The sequence below is a fragment of the Cloeon dipterum genome, chromosome X (assembly GCF_949628265.1).
Source record: "Cloeon dipterum chromosome X, ieCloDipt1.1, whole genome shotgun sequence".
Lineage (NCBI taxonomy): Eukaryota > Metazoa > Arthropoda > Insecta > Ephemeroptera > Baetidae > Cloeon > Cloeon dipterum.
In genome coordinates, this window is record NC_088790.1 from 23,946,563 (window position 1) to 23,963,561 (window position 16,999).

Consider the following 16,999-nt stretch of genomic DNA (forward strand, 5'->3'; position numbering starts at 1 on the left):
GAGAAGATTTTCACTGCAATCCTCGAAATGAAAATGCTTTGTAGCTTTTCTGTTATATACTTTTAATACATGGGCTGTTCAACAAACATATTTTCCAATCAAGATGATTCACACTACAGAAAGAAGTTTATTTTTGGAATGCTTTTGAATGCATCTTTGGCTCTATAAAATACAATGACTAGAAGATGGCGTATGAAAATTAATTACTACCTTGGCTGAATTCACATTTATTTAATACATTGATTTCCGAACCGGTAAAGAGCGTTTTCAATTGTTTTTTTTATTGTAAATTTCGCGATCACATGTGATAAATATATTTCGTCAAATGTGTGTATAGAGACCACAGTCGTACAGGGAAGATACTTTTTAGTATAGTTAAGCGCTTTTTGTTTGTGGAAATTAAATCTACGCGTGTGTGGCTGGATCACAAGCTTTTTTATCTTCTTATTCAATACGAGGAAATACGTGTCTACTGCGGCCCTCGAATTCAAATCCGTCGCGTCGGGGGCCCCCTGCGTGTAAATATTTCCAATCAACAAAAATATAGAGTAATATCTGTCCAAAATTTAAAAATTCCAACCTCCTAACGTGTTATTTTAAATGCGCGAAGAGCTACAATTGTGAATATTTTATATCAAAATTTAAGTGTACATTTGGTCCGTTTCTCCAATTTAATGCCTGCGCTACAGTGAAATGAACACTCAGCTAGAGGGAACACAAAATTGTACATTCAAACAACTTGTCTACCAATAAAGACGAAAAACATCTTTGGAGATTTTTACACACGCGTCCAACTTTCTTAGTAAAGTTGCTAGTGACGCTTTTGATTTGATGCATGTAACACGATTGCTATTTTGCATGCGCTACCTCGCTTCCTTTTTCAATAAGCAATTCAATATCATGCGGTTTTCAACAACATACATTTTAATTTGGGCAACGACAGAACATCCAGCTTTCTGCTTTTCCGCGGGATTCGACCTGAGTTTGTCCCTCTCTCGTGATATGCGGCAGGGCTGCCAAGAATCTAACTTCAATTTTAATCAAAGAGCAAACTCTTTGTGAGATTTGGGACTTGGGGACACATTCTGATGTTTTTAGTGACTTCAGGGTCAAGACAAAATTTAATGATTTTTTTCACACAATTAAATACACCAGTTGTATAAACCCTTAGTGTTCGAAGCCGCCAACAGATGGCGCCACCGTATACTTTCGTAATAAATTTATTTGAAGGCCTTTCTGCTGCGATTTCGGACTCAATCCTGCTAATGTGCATTCTTCACTTTTTATGCTTTCTTTTGACGTGCTGAAAACCAACATCGGTTAAGCCAAATCGCCGAAGAACCGCGAAAAACTATTTTTTGAAATATAAAATCTTTTCCAACGTTTCTACGACGAATGGCTGGACTGATTTTGGTTTCCAGCACGTCAAAAGAAAACCTATTAAGCGAAGAATGCACATTAGCAATATTGAGTCTAAAATCACAGTGGAAGTGCCTTAAAATTAAATTAATTACTAAAAATATGGCGCCATCTGTTAGCGGCTTCAAACACAAGGGCTTATACTACTGGTGAATTGCATTTAATATTATCGCCATTAAAATTTGCGGGAGTTTTTATACAAATCCAGAGGTGATCGAGTACTATATTATAATACATATATGCCTCTATTTCTCTAACTCTGAGTCTTGTGGCGTATCAAATCATTTAAAAATTAGCCCTATCCAAACGTTCCGTTATCTCGCAAAGAATTATTTCTCGGTAGGCAATTTCCCTGCCCTCTCGGAAGAACGCAATCTACGCAACACTGACCTTTATCCAAAACGGATAAAAACACTTTTCACGTCTAGTAACAGCTAAACGTGGTTAGAAACGAATTAATATAGCGTAGAGAAAAGGGCGAAGTGTTATAGAAATATATATATGAAATGGATATGGCGGATAGGGTTCGCCAAGGTTTGCATTGTGCAAATTTTTTCTTACAAAAAAAAAAACAGCAATTTTAAAGGGTTTCCTCGTTTTATAGCCTCGAAAAATTGATCTATATAATTTTGGTTTTAATCACGTCAAATAGAGTCTTTTGGCCAAAAATGATGCTGAAAATTCTAAATTTACGGTTGTGCCATCTGTTAGCAGATCCAAACACTAACGGGTTTCCCAATTGGACTATGATAACAGAAAAATTAAATAAAAATTATTGCGAAATGGCTGAAATCCATAGGAATGAGGATAGACGCGGCGAATTAACCATTTCGTAATTTAATTAATTCAACTCGCCATTATTTGTTAATGCCTGAAGTGTACAAAGCCGTCGACAGGTTACCTACGATTTAAATTCCACTGCGATAAGACTAAATCCTGCCACTTTGAATGTGCTGAAAACTAAAATTGGTTCAACCAATCGCTGTAGATTTTGTACATTTCTGTGGCGATTGGCTCTGTCAATTTTTTAATTAACAAAAATCAAAATAAATTATTTTAAGTGCAGAATGCACAGCAGCAGAATTCAAAGTGCATTTTAAAAAAGCAAGTATACTGTGGTTTCATCTCTGTTGGCGGCTGCGAAACTACAGGCATTCGCAATAATTGGCGAATTCTCTTAATTTTTTTATAAAACTTTTTCAAAAATCCATCATTTTTTGTTATCAGTGCTGGTAAACACGATTTTTTTGTTCTTCTCTAATATGAAGTATTTTTTTTTAATTAGGGAAAAATTGCACAAAAAGTCAGCTATATTTTTTCCGGAAAAATGCTGGTTTTGCGAACCCTGATGGCGGAGTGAGGTGTGTTGCTGGGCCTATTTGGCTAATTAGTCTTGTAGTTGTCGGAGCGGCGGTTTTTGCGGAAACTGCCAACAAAAGAGGCGACCTTGCTTTTGATTGGGCTGCGGGCGCCGTCGCCGCCGCCGCCACTGCTTTTCAGCTTTTGAAAGCGCCGGTTCTTTTTGTGCGGCTTCCCGTCGGTGTTGGCGGCGCCGCCCGTGGTCGGCGCCAGCATGCAGTCGAGGCTGCCGGACGAGACGACCGCGTCGAGCGACGGCGCCGCCACGCACGGCCCGGCGCCGCTGTCGGAGCTGCACTGCTTGTTGATCTCGGACGAGGAGGACGACTTGCGCCGCGCGCCCCCCGCCTTCTTGAACGGCACGCTCTGCCCGTTCAGTTTGTCCCGGAAAAAACGCAGCTTGGCAAAGAACGACTGCTTCCGGCACGCCTTCAGCTCCTCCTCTGACGGCGACACCTCCACCGAACTCTGTTTTTCTGTGCTTCCCTGTGAAAAAATTTTACTTTCATTTTTAAAATTGCTAATAAGGATTATACATTGGTTTTTGGTTTCCCTGAACATTTATTTTTTTATTAAGAAGGCATGGAAACTACGATTATTGCAATATTGGAATACTGCGCCTTTGAAAACCTCAACTTTACACACTAAATTAAAAAAAAAATCTCGAAGACAAAAAAAAATATTTAGTACTAGAACCAAACTTTTGGTGGTTTTTACACTTCTATTCTAGAGCGTTGAATAAGGGTTGATTGTTTTAGAGTCATTTTGGGACATTCTTGATTGTTCATAAGTTATTCTCTCACGTTAGAGGCTTAAAACCTGCGAATTTTTATTTTTCCAGAGGGTTTAAAAGGGTTATATAGGGGTGGCACCCTTACGGCTACTTTAGCTATCTAGGGCAGGTCATCACGAGTCAAACGGTGCGTTGTTTTTGTGAATCAGACAAACAGAAGCCGAGATTTAGCGAAAAGCGTGAATTTTCTGACGTTCTGACTGAATATTTCGAATACAAAAAACAGGTATAAATTTTTTTGTATGTTATTGCCATTAATATTTGGAGCATTTAGGCTATTTTGAATTTTAAAAATTTCGTTTACAAGGGTATGCGGCAATTTTTTAATTAGTTGGCCCTGATTTAGTGACCTTGATCTTTGACCTACGGAGTTGGTTATCGAGTGAAAGTTGTTTGGCGTCAAACGTAAAACATTTCAGACACAAAATGTTTGCCTTTACCTTAATTTAAATCAAAGTTTTGTTTTTCTCGCTGAAAAAAAATCGCCTTTTTTAAAAATCGCAAATTTAGAACCCCTGTAAAATAGGCACTTTTTGGAATTTAAACTCCTATAGGGCAATATTTCAACCAATTTTCATCAAGATCTAAAATCTCCATGCCAAGGAGGGTGCCTAAATATTAAAAAATTAAAATTTCTGAATAAACGCTTTAATTTCTTATTATAAATATTTCATGATTCGTCCTCAATTCCCTCTTGACAATTAATTTATCCCACCAAAAATTTTTACCAAAGAAAATCAGTCTAAATGGCTCACCTTGCGGTGGTTGTTGACGGTATGCTCGGTGGAAATTTTGAATTTGAGAGTCTTTTCACTGATGTCGACCTCGGTGACGTCCTCGCCGTGCTCTGCCTCCTCGATCAAACTGATTTGCCTGAGAATCTCGCTGTTGGACTGGATGCTGAAGCGGCCCTGCCGCGGGTTGCTCTCGATGGAAATGGACCTGCGCTTCGAGTCGGTCGGCGACGATGCCACGTCCGATTGCGGGCTCTCCAGGGACAACTGCAAGTCCAAACTGCGGCGCTCGCGGGCCGCCTCGTTCAGCCGCCGGTAGTGGTCCAACGCGAACTGTACTGGCTTGATTATCATTTCCTGCAATTTTTTTTAGTTAATTTATTTAGTCATGCTAAAATTAAGATGTATAGTGGTTTGACAATTTAAGTGATTTTTTTTAAGATGGCCTTAAAATTTAGAAATTGATTTAAAATTACAGATTTTTCTCAATTAAGCTGAAATTTAGTTTTTAGACTCTCTTCTATGAGACAAATCGATCGGGTTCAGAAAAAAATTAGTTCCAGGCTTTGTGTGTTTATAATGATAAATCGTAGAGCAAAAAAAATCAAGCATAATTATTCTGAATGGTGGTACAATTTCCTGTTTTCCCCATAAGATCACAATTCTCTTGCAATATTTTTAAGCCAAAAAATAGGGAAAATCTAGGGTATTTACTGGGAAAGAATATTTACCACAGTTAAACATCTAAATATTCTTAATTTAAATATTATGTCGGATATCGTACATGGAGCTCTGGCAGCAGGACTACTAATGCCTCGAACAGAGGTAACAAAACCAGTCCTATGAAACTGCACTGCGATGACGGCTTCGTCACTTTGTCCCGGTCCATGAATGGCGTCACAGGCAAGCCTTCTAATTTTTCAGAGTCACTCTGCTTGAAAAACTCCTGGAAATTAGCAAAGAATATTAATTATTTTCAGCTAATCCATTTTGTTGCCTAAATTATGAGATTTTTAATGTCTCAAAACCTTCAGAGAACAAAAAATCTCTATATACAATAAAATTATTTTTACTGTGATATTTTTTTATTTAATTTTCTAATTGCAACAAATGACTCTTTTTATTTGTAGCGCAGAAAAAATAAAATAAAACGCTCACCTGTAAAAGGCGATCAAGCCACGGCTCGGCGACCTCCATCGGTCGCGCCTCATTTGAGATATCTGCCACTTTTATCAATACCATCGACAGCTTTGGGCAGAGAATTAATTAGTTTTTTTTTTCGCCACATCGAACGAACGAAACAACTCACCAAATTAGTGTGCGAGTTGTTGGCGAAGTCAAACACTGGCGTTATCTCTCGGAATTGCTCAATGATCTCGTTGTGACGCGCCATATCGGTGGCCAGAATGCACCGAATGATGCCCTCGCGCACCTGCCGGAACTGCTCGAACGAGAAGCTCTTGAACATGTTGCACTCCGGCCGGGACAGAATTTGAAAGGCAATTGAGCAATGGTGGTTTTCTGGAAAAAAATACATTTTATGAAATAAAATTAGATGTTGTTAATCTTTGGAGATGTGAAATTTAACCAGATTTAAAAATATCTCTTCAATTTCCAAAAGCATCAAATTTAGGGATCATTGAATAGTTATTCGATATTTTAAATCAAATACCTTATTAATTTAAAAAATAAGGAATTAAAAAAATTAAATGTCAAAAATTTAAGATCATTGCAATTTTATATCAACCCTTAAGCAAGACAAAAATTTAAAATATATTCTAATTCCTCTAAATTAGGACAATACTGACTGTTTAAAATTTAAATTAATTCTAAAATTTGTCCAGATAAGAAAATTAAATTTCTCGGCAATTTTGATGAAAATTGTTACGCACCTAGCGGCGAGATGTCATTGTATCTGATTGCAAGTTCTGTGCGCGCGTTAATCTGGTAAATATTGTTGTAGCCAGGGTGGTCCAGGTCGTGGCAAATGCAAGATGTGATTAAAATCAGTGCTTCCAGATCGCCCATCCTCTTCCGAAGGCCGGCAGCCCATATCAGCGAATACATCTGCGTTTTTATCTCGGTTTTAAAATGAGATTTGCGCTTGATAATCATATAATTACCATTTGTGCTACGCAGAAGGAGTGTCGAAAATTATGAAATGGCACATCATTGTAGTGTTCGTAGATTTGAAAAAGGAAGCCTCGCAGAGTATGAATGTCCAAAGCAAAGGTGGAGGTCAGTTCGAGGTCCAGGTACATTTGCTGCAGCATCACCAGCAGCTCTTCGTCCTCCCACTCATTGATGTCGAAATTCACTTGACGCAGCCTCACCCGAACATCCTCAGAAAGCGACATTTCACTGATGGAAATTTTTATAAAAATAAAATATTAATCAAGGAATCAAATCAGCCCTAAAAAAAGGAATTTTAAAAAATACTAAAATTTATTCCTGTTCTGAGGAAGTTTTCCCAGTTTTTTTACTTGAATTGTTTTTTATTCAGCTGCGATTGGCTAGACCAATTTTGGTCCTCAGCTTGTCAAATTAAATATCTTTTTAGAGAGCGCCAAAGAAATGTTTTGATTCAGTATTCTTATAAAAATTATTTCTGAGGTGAAAACGAATTATTTTTAAGTCTTCTCTGCTGCATTCTCAGATATTGTTGGAAATTTTCCATTGCTTAACTTAACAACATTTAAATAAATAATTTATTCGTACCATATTTTGAGGAATTTGTGCCACACAACAAGTCTCTCTTCAGCGCTGCGTCGAGCGTAAAACTGCTGATTAAGCGTATTCCAATTGTGCCTCTCTTTTGTCGGCGATTGACGTTCCAATTTCAATTCTGCGACAAACAAAAATGTATATTATTTATTTCATTTTTAATTCAAAATATAATTTACCAGGTTGTTGGACTTTGGGTCCTTCCAGCTTGAGCCTGAAGGCTTCCAACTGTTTGCGCAGATGAGCCAGGGTTTTGGATACATCTATGTTGTCTGGATTTAGCATTTGTTCCAGCTCACTTATCCTGGAGAAAAAAGAAATTTATAAAAGTTTTGGCTTGTCCCGAGCCAATCTCACAAAAGGGAAATTGAATTATCTCTCAGGAGAGGGAAAACATTTCGCCTGGGGATTGAGAGCAAGTAGTCTTTTCCAAACTTTTGTCTCGTCCCGAAATATAGTTATTTATAAATAAATTGGGTGCGCGTTCTACATGAGGGGCGACGACGATGTTATTGATGTCAAGGGAGAGCGCGCCGCACAGAACGCGCCGAGCTTTGACAGGGCCATCGAGAAGCCCTACCGCATGGGGTGAGTGAGTGAGTGAGTGAGAGAACACAGGAAATGTATTAGTTCCCGCGAGGCTGCGCCCTTCATATGTACACTCACAATAAATGCACAATTTCTTCTCAAAACGACCACCGACCGCAGACCGAAAATCGATTTGATGCCAATGAGAAATGCGGCAGAGACGAAACCGGCCGTCAAAACTGTATTTCCTCAATATTATGGGCATCAAATAAATGTTTTTAAAAAATACAAGTGTTCTTTTAAAAGTTCCGTAAAGGGTTGAATTTTATCGAAAATTTAAGACGAGGAAAAAATTGTGAATATACCAGTTTTATAAGCCCTTAGTGTTTGAAGCCGCTAACAGATGGCACCACTGTATACTTTAGTAATAAATTTAATTTTAAGGCACTTCCGCTGTGATTTCAGACTCAATCCTGCTACTGTGCATTCTTCACTTAATTTGCTTTCTTTTGACGTGCTGAAAACCAAAATCGGTTAATCCAATCGCCGTAGAATCGTGAAAAACTATTTTTTAAATATAAAATATTTTCCAACGTTTCTACGGTGAATTGCTGGACTGATTTTGGTTTTCAGCACGTAAAAAGAAAGCATAATAAGTGGAGAATTCACAGTAGCAGGATTAAATCTGAAATCAAAGCGGAACTGCCTTAAAATTAAATTTATTACGAATGCAAACGGTGGCGCCATCTGTTTATGCAACTGGTGAATTTGTAATAAAAATATCAGTATCGCCAAATTTTGCAATAATCCGAACAATTTGATTAAAGCAAATAAACAGTATACAAATTTTGTGGTGGTTCAAAAATACCAAATTTATATAATTCAGCGAAAAAGATAACCTTTTAAACTCAAAAAATTGGGATTCCTGTTTTAGTTATTATTTAAAAACCAATCTGTTAAAATCATTCCAGGAAAACCACTGATTCTTTTTCAACCCTAGTTTGTTGTCATTTTTTTTACCAAAATTTTGCAACTTATATAATTAAAAAAAGTAATAAATACAATTTTGGTCAAATAAGCGTTTTGGGGCTTATATATAGGAACTAACAAATTCAACCCGTATCGCGGCGAAATGTGGAGAGGTTGATAAGGCCCGAACAGCAAACAATAATAATAACAAAAAATACTGATATACATACCTATGGTCGAGAGCATCGAAATCCATGCCCAGCTCTCTCCGCAGAATATCTGGAAGCGCGGGCAGATTACATATTTAATTTTTATTTTGTTTTATTGCAGAATGAAAAGGACAGACCATTACAGTTAGTGGCAATCGCGTGCAGCTCGTACGGCGAGTCCGGCGAGTTTGCCGGCAGATCTGGCGAGATATTGACTAGATGGCCCGCGTCTGAGTATAATTTGAGGATTTCGCTTTTGTCGACTTCAGCCGCCGAGCGTAGCATGTCTGGTGGAACACAGACACAATATTTATTTTAGACGCTCAGTAAACAGACACACACGACAATCAACACGTGCGTGCTAATTGCACAACTTATGCAATATCGGCCTCTGCCATTTGGAAATCAATTTTTAAACGTTTGCAATCGTTTTATTCGTAATGAGCTGAGTTTGTTGTAAAATTATTTAATATATTTATTTAGTCTTACAATTGAAACTTAAGTGCTTGGTTCGTGTCTACCAGGGGAAATTTTTTGGATTCAACAGAGTTCACGAGTTTATGTATGGAGCTTCGAAGGTTAAAAATCCTTATGGATTAACAAGGGTATTGTTAACAAAATCGAAATTTAGAGCCAGTTTTGATTCAATTCCTGACTCTGCTTGTCAAGACAAGTTGATCGATGTTCACTTTTGGTTTAGCAAAAATCAGCTAATGATTCATTGACAAAGCTTTGTATATATACAAAGCACGGAACTAACCCTTGTGGGAAATTTAAAACGTCAAGATTGTCCTATACCACCCATTTTGTCTTTTAGAACAGTGTCTACCAAATTTCAGCTAAATAAAACCTGTTTTTCTAAATAAATTTTGAAATTTTTCTACTTCTGGACGTGTTTAACATCAGGAATTCAATCAAGTATGCCAAAAACTATATAGCGTCGAAAATCCAAAATGTTTCCAATTAAATGTTGTTTGTTTTATTTTGTGATCAAGAGTTTCTGACTGTTTGAGTTAAGATTACCAGCGGAAATTTTCTAATATGATTGTGTAACGAAGGATTGGGATTTTATGACAGAATTGAAAAGCCAGTTTTCATTCAATCAAAATGCAATAACTGTTATTGTGCTTGATGTAGCATTTTTACTTTCTTGAAAATAAAATTTTTAGTCTTTGGCCAGGAAAATCGCTATAATAGCTCGTCGGAGGCTCTAAATTTTGTAATCTGAATTGACAGCTCCCATTTAAATTTGCCCAACGTTTTAAAAACCATCCATTGATAATTGTTTGCCACGAAAATTAAACAAAAACTGTATTTTCAAATCAATCTAGAAGTATTTAACGATTTTTTTATTATATATAAAATTCATTTTCAACAAAACAAAATGGAATATCTTAAGAGTTTCCTTACAATTATTTATGTATTATTTGTTCAAAAGGTTCAAACAAGTCAGTCAGTCAACTCATTGTTGGTAGAGTTAAAATAACAAACATCTGCTTAATTAAAGTGAGTGTTTTTAACACCAATGATACTAGGAGAATTTTGGCCAGTTTAATTATAGAATGGATTTTTCATATTCAAACACTGCGAGACAATTGTGACCGATATCATAGGAAAACTTTTCGAAATTTTATTAGATTTCAGAATATGTGGCGTTTTTTGCTCTAAAATCCAGACTTAAAAGCATACGGAGCCCAGAAGGAACCCTTTGGAAAACTTATAATTATCTCAGATCGATAAAACTAAAATATAATATTCCCATAAATTGAACCAAAAATTTCGGCACGACATACAATTAATTTCTTTCTGATATGAACCGTGGAGTCACCTGCTGGCGATTTTTCAATTAATGCCAAGCCAAAATCAATATTTTTTTAATGAGCAAGAGCAGATGACACGAAATTTGATTGCTCGCAGGCTGCTCTCGGCGGTCCAAAAAAAGCAAAAGTGTATGAGTATATATATAAATACCTATGAAGTCAAGTTTTGGCATTGTGGTTGGTATCCTCATCACTTCTTTTCGGTGGCCGACCCGTACGTAGAAGGTCTTCTCCGCGAGGGGATAATTGCCACAAATCGCGCATCGTGCTGGTGCAGAAGTTTCAATTGAGTTGAGCATAGGGTCCATAAACGCTTTTCAGGCCATCAAAAGCAGCGGCGGCGGCGACGGCGGCAGCAGCATCCTGCGTGGGCAAACAAAAAAGTTGCCATCATAGCCAGAGTGCGCGAGAGTGAAACAAAATGTTTAACCAACACAGTAAAAATAGAGGCGACGCGTACAAACAGCCCGAGATTTTAGATAAGGAGCTGCATGCTGGGTGACGCGCTCGATCTCTCTCTCGCTCTCGATCTATCGCTGCTTGCGACCTTTTCCTTTAATTAACTGGTCGGCCGGTCGGCGTTATTGACCACGCCGCCCTGCCAGCCTGCCCCCTCCTCCTCCTCCCTCTCGGCCTCAGCCGTGCCCTTTCGAAGTCCCGATATGAGCACGTCCACTTCCACTCGGCAGTACAGCCTTTGGCAAAAGAAACTCTCGCGATTTTCCTCTCGCGGTTAGCAATTTGCCGCCGTCAAATGGAACTGTAATTCTATTTGTGCGCCGTCTGAAGAACGTGTCTAGGTCGCGTGTGCGCGCGTTTATCACAACCGCAAGAAGAGCAGGATTATTTAATTAATTATTTCTCATCGCGTCTCAGTCTCCGCTGAGACGCCGCGGAGAGAGAGTTATTTCATAATTTTTTAGAAATTAATGTCACATCGTGGTCTAAGTGGTTGGTTTTACCAGGGAGAAATTACAAATAAAATATATATTTCTTACGGAGGAAGATAGAAATCATATTTAGACTAGGATGAACATCATAACTCTTTAGTTTTTCCCTGCTATGTTTTTCCTAAACATTTTCCAGTTTGTAACTCGGAAGCAATGTTAGATAGAATAAATATAATCTTGAATGTTATAATGTTTCATGTTTAAATCACACAAAGGTAAGTGTGTGTGGTCCGCGGGATTTCCTTGTGAGAACAGAAAAATGTCTCTAACACTTTTAAATAAAGAATTTATTTGAAAAACAACGAATCAAACCTTTATTGAATTTTTTAGACATATTTCTAATTAAAAAAATCATCATGTTTTTCCAATAAAGTTTGAATCAGATTTAATTTTCTTATTGAGAGTTTTGAAATATTTGTGTAAATTTTTCATCCATATATATAAATGCAATTTAAATAATTATTCTCATTAACAAGACTTCATCCTTGTTGATTTCAAAGTTTCTTCATTAAACTCGACCAGTTTTGGTGAATCCATAGTTCATTGGCAGTTAAAACGCTACCGTTTGAATTTTTACTTCAATTTCCTAAACGTGAAAAAATTAAGAACAAGGAAAAATCGTTTATCTGACTGACGGTCAAAATTTATTTGCTTCTACCGTCTAAAATTCACTCAAGTTTGTCAAAACCGTATTGCTGTAATGAAATATAAAATAGACTCTTTGGCTATAAACTCTGTTTTTTTATCTCTCGAAAACTCGAGCAACCAATCACAAAAAATCTAAAAGCTATTTTCCTGAACACGCACTTGTCTCAATCTTGCAGAATTGCTACTAGAACTAATTAACTTTTTTGAACAGTTAATAGTCATAAATAGTTTGTCTGTATAAAAATCAACAGTTTTTCCACTCCTTGGCAAAAATACCATCACGAAAGAGTCATAAAATCAAATAGAATCAATAAAATATATTTCCCTAGAGCAAATATAATAATATAAATAATTTTCGATGTTTTTATAATCTCCTGCTTATTAGAATTTTATGATTTCAAGGCGTTGCAATTTAATAAAATCTTCCATTCCTGGCCGTAACAAATTACACACATATAACTGCTTTTGGAGCGTTTTGATGAAAGCTCCACGCAATTTTTTTGCCTCGAGCGGATCATCATTTTTGGTCACCCGGGCGAATGAATAAAATATATGAAAACGCATGTCGCTCTACTAAGTCAAGCCGCTTATGGGAGTTAACGGGGAACACAGAAACAGACACGAAGCCGCCTCTCATATGTCAAGAGTAAGGCTGACACGAGAAACACTTTCCAAGATGAGAAATCATTTCGAAATATTCTTGCTGGCTCAAAATCTTGTTGCTTGTTGTTGGTTTTAGAAAGATGCAATGTAAGAAAAAATTCGTTAATTAATTTTCAAAATTAGATTTGACAGGAAATTATTTAAGCATATGTTTCTGAAACGTAATTTTCTACAGTTCAAACCGATTCCTGAAAGATGAATTAGCAGGTTAGTTAGCCAAATTACTAATTAATTGTAAGTAGACAATTCGACGCGATGTACCGAAAATGAGCGCAAACGTAAAAACCGTTACATATTTGGTCTGAACCAATCAAAAAGTGCCAAAAGAACGCCTGCGACCGGCGACCAATCAGAGATCTTGAATTGGTATTGTGACGTGAGACAGCAGCGCCACAGTAACAGACAGCGCAAATAAGCAATAAGGCCGGGGCCGGGGCGTTCTCGTCACACTTTTCGCGCAAGGTCCAGACCAAAATATGCCAAAGTAACGGTTTCTACGTTCATATCGAATTTTCAACACTGTCAAAATATGAAATTTCAGCGCTAATGAAATGTAAATAAAAGTAAATTTAAAATATTTAAACAATTTTTGAAATTAACCTCTTGAATTTTCATGAATTGTTGGTGACGACGAAATTCAGTACGGTGTTCAATATTTTAAGAAGCAAAAACCACCAGTTTCATGAAATTTTCCTCTGCTTTGATAAGGTTCAATTTTTCCTCTTCAAATTTCAGACACTTATACTGGAAAACTCATTTAATTTCATTTTCAACTTGGCTGGTAATTAAATATTAAATGTACATATTTCGTTAAAATAAGTTCAGACTTCGTCTTTTTCGCCGAAAAACTCTGGGTAAAATTATTTCTCAGACAAATTTATCTCCCTGCCCCCCAAAAAAAACATATTCAGAATTGCATTTTTAGTAAAAATTGCAATATTAAAAAATCAGAATATATGACACGTGCATTGGTTGCTGCATGTTTCGACAGAATAAAACAAGAAGAATTTCTTCACTCTGCATTAGATATGGAAATTAGTTTTCCAAAGTGAAAAATCGTGAAAGTAAAAGAACGCTTTCTTAAAATTCCATTATTTCGAAGGCTATATGCTTCGAGACTTTTCCTGGCAGTGAGATAGACGTGATGGTTGGTCATGCCGTTGAGATAGAATCAAAAGACTTCTCACTTTTTGTTCTTCGTCGTTACAAAGAGTTGACATTACATTTGTTGTATAATTATAGATTGTCGGGCCAGGCGTAACGATTAGCGATAAAAGTGGAAAAAAACACAGTTGTGTCCAGAAATAAACAAATGATGATAAGGCCGAACATTACAACAATATAGAAGCAGAGCTATATTTACCACCGGATCAAATTACAATTTGGCCCGGACAGAACGAATATTTGCTCGCAGAACAAATAAAAAGTGTCAGACGAGCCGACGTCAGATAAAACAAACGCCGCGTGCGCTGCACCGACCGACGTGACCTCTGAACTTTTCAACACGCACGTCATGCTGGTCCCAGCATGCCTGAGACAGATAAATTATGAAAATTGTTGTTCGATCAACTTAGCAATAATTAATGTGCGCAGAGAGTTGAGTAACGTGTCACGTCTCAAAGGTGCAAAACACGCGCGTCTAGTGCATAATGCGAGCGAGCGAGCGAGCGAGCAGATCCTTGAAAAACACGACGACCTTTTTCAATGGGGCAACGCGTTTCTTTTGACGCGTAAACACACACACACACACAGAATACACCGACGGCTCTTATATTAAAGTGGATCTGCAGTGCAGAAATTATAAAACTCTTTTCAGCTTCAGTTCCATTTTATTTCTCTGAGTTCCGGAAGAGCTAAATTTTCTCATTTCCGAGAAAATCTGCTCCGAATATTTGCAAGTTAAACTGAAAATCGTGATTTTAATTTCAAAATCAGGGATTTTCCTCAAAATTCGATTGCAGCGAGAGAAATTGAAAGTAATTAAGCGACAAAAATGGTCAAGCCGTTGAAATTCTGGAGAAATTTTGTAAAAAACTGAGAGTCAAAGTAGAAAGAGCCAAACCTTTTTTAGATTAATCGCCGTTTTAATTTTCGGGAAAATTGGATTCAAAATTTCAAATGCTAACAACAGAGGGACAATTGCGTCCTGGTCCCGGTAAAATTGCGCAACGTTCAACAAACACCCAAATTTTCATTGTCGAATTGATTGTTGACCATTTCTTGCAATAAGGAAATTCGCGTTTGGTTGTTGAAAGTTACGAAATTTTGCCGGGACCAGAACGATTGTCTTCCTTTTGAAAATCCGGATTAAAATTAAAGAAACTCCACATAATTTGTTTACCGCTAGACAAATCGTGAAGACAGCGAAAAATCATGGACAAAGCGCCGTTTAATTTTTTGAGAATTCCGGCAAAATCTGAAATTTACTGCCTTTCCGCCTGATTTAATTATTTAAGGGCTCTGATTTTGAGACGTTTTTTTAAATCTACTATTTAATTTCATAAAGTAGCAAAAATTACAAATGATTTTTTTTTGTAATAAGAGGGGAGGTGGTGGTTGGTTAATTTACTAAGACTTAAAATTGTGTTGAAGTATTTTTTCAAATAGGAACAGAAAATGTGTCTGGACATTTTTTAATATCAGTATTTTAACTAAAAGTTCGGAAAACTGGTTAAATGTAGGAAAAAAACAATTCAGTTGTTTAGCATCCATTTATTTTCCTCACCAGCAAAGCAGGCAATTTTGAATTGTAAGGATCCACTTTAATAAGCGCGGCGACGGCGTTTGTTTTCGTGTCGCGCGGGCTGGGAGCACGTGTCGAAAAGAGCCGAGCATAGGGGCAACAACAACAATCATGAATTGCAAATTAATCCCATTCAGCGCGCGCGAGTGAGCGAACGAGCATCGAGAAGCAAGCAGCAGCAGCAGCAGCAGTTTTATTGATTGACACCGATTTGCTGACGGGGAAACATACATATTTCCATGTGGTGTAATTTCTCACCGAGCCAGCGGCAGCGGCAGCGGCGGAGGCTCTCTGCTCTCGTAACAAACGAATAAATAAGCAAGCAGGCAAGCAAGCGCAGGCAAACGTACAAATGCGCGGCGCACGGGAGATGCAATCGATACACACACCTTCCTCTCGCTCGCTCTTTAATTAACCCAATTAACCCACGCAAAACAAAAATAAACCGAGCACAGATAGGTAAAAGGAAAATAAACAAGAGAAAGCAAAACACACCACTACGAGAGGGTTGACTTATTTCAACCCTATATTTAAAAACACAATAACAATTTAAGCCAATTTTAAATGGAAAAAATTAATAAAAAAAATCTAGATATAATTCAAGGCTCGGAATCATAAGTGCCACCTAGGGGGTTGATTCTCCACCCTATAAACTAACAAAAAAACTAAATAAATACCCAGCTGAGATAGGGGGACAAGAAAACACAAAGAAAAAATTGCAGGAAAAATAATAGTAAATTTATAAAAGTGAAATTTTACACGGACTATCAAGAGGGTGAGTTTTCCACCCTATTTAAAAAATATGCACAGGAATAAATAACCATAATATACAAAAATGCAAAAATTCCTCCTCAACCAGGTGAAATTTTAAGGCTAGGAGCCCCACTTACCACTAAAAGGGTGAGTTTTCACCCCATTAAAAAATAAACAACAAAATATATAAAATAATAGGCAAAATAAAAAAATAAATAAAAGTTAAATTAGAGTCTCCAAGACCATTCGTATCGCTAAGGGGACTGTTTATCCACCCTTAAAACCATCCCCTGTACGAAAATAAACCAAGCAAGAGAGAAACAAATAAACAGGTGAAATTTAATATTTAATAAAAGAATGATTTGGAGGCTGCAAGACGATACTTACCGCCGAGGGGTGAATTCTCCGCCGGGCCGGGGCAGGGGAACGCGAGGGGCTGCTCCTGCTCCGCCCTGGCAGGGTCATAAACGCACACGGGGCGGCTCAGGGACCGTCTGCTGCACTGCACACTCGACTGACTGACTCACTTGCCTGCCGACCGACCAACTCGAGAGTGAGCATGAGCACTGAACGCCAGCCAGCAGCCAGTATCGCCGCCCAACCGACAATCGCACATCGGTACTTACCGAATCGGTTTTTGCCCTTTGAACGCCGCAAAACCGGACGACCTCTCCCGCTGATTAGCTC

The 16,999-nt window shown here is 37.6% G+C and overlaps 2 protein-coding genes across 3 annotated transcripts in view; one reads left to right on the forward strand and one right to left on the reverse strand.

Annotated features, from left to right (window-relative positions):
* Positions 1-16,999, forward strand: part of LOC135947409 (bromodomain-containing protein 8-like) — a 64,996-nt gene that overhangs the window by 30,863 nt on the left and 17,134 nt on the right. The gene's annotated exons all lie outside the window — the stretch shown is intronic.
* Positions 46-16,882, reverse strand: Pde9 (phosphodiesterase 9). 2 transcript variants are annotated; one of them, XM_065493092.1, is made up of 13 exons: positions 16,700-16,882; positions 10,707-10,918; positions 8,879-9,022; positions 8,757-8,805; positions 7,209-7,333; positions 7,024-7,150; positions 6,429-6,666; positions 6,198-6,372; positions 5,615-5,826; positions 5,464-5,553; positions 5,090-5,251; positions 4,327-4,662; positions 46-3,264 (listed from the first exon to the last, which is right to left on the reverse strand). In XM_065493092.1, exons 2-13 carry the CDS (start codon positions 10,861-10,863, stop codon positions 2,803-2,805), a joined length of 2,277 nt encoding a protein of 758 aa, XP_065349164.1. In that variant the 5' UTR covers positions 10,864-10,918; positions 16,700-16,882; the 3' UTR covers positions 46-2,802. The 2 variants fall into 2 exon arrangements, with proteins under 2 accessions (XP_065349164.1, XP_065349163.1); XM_065493091.1 differs by having other exon boundaries at positions 8,873-9,022.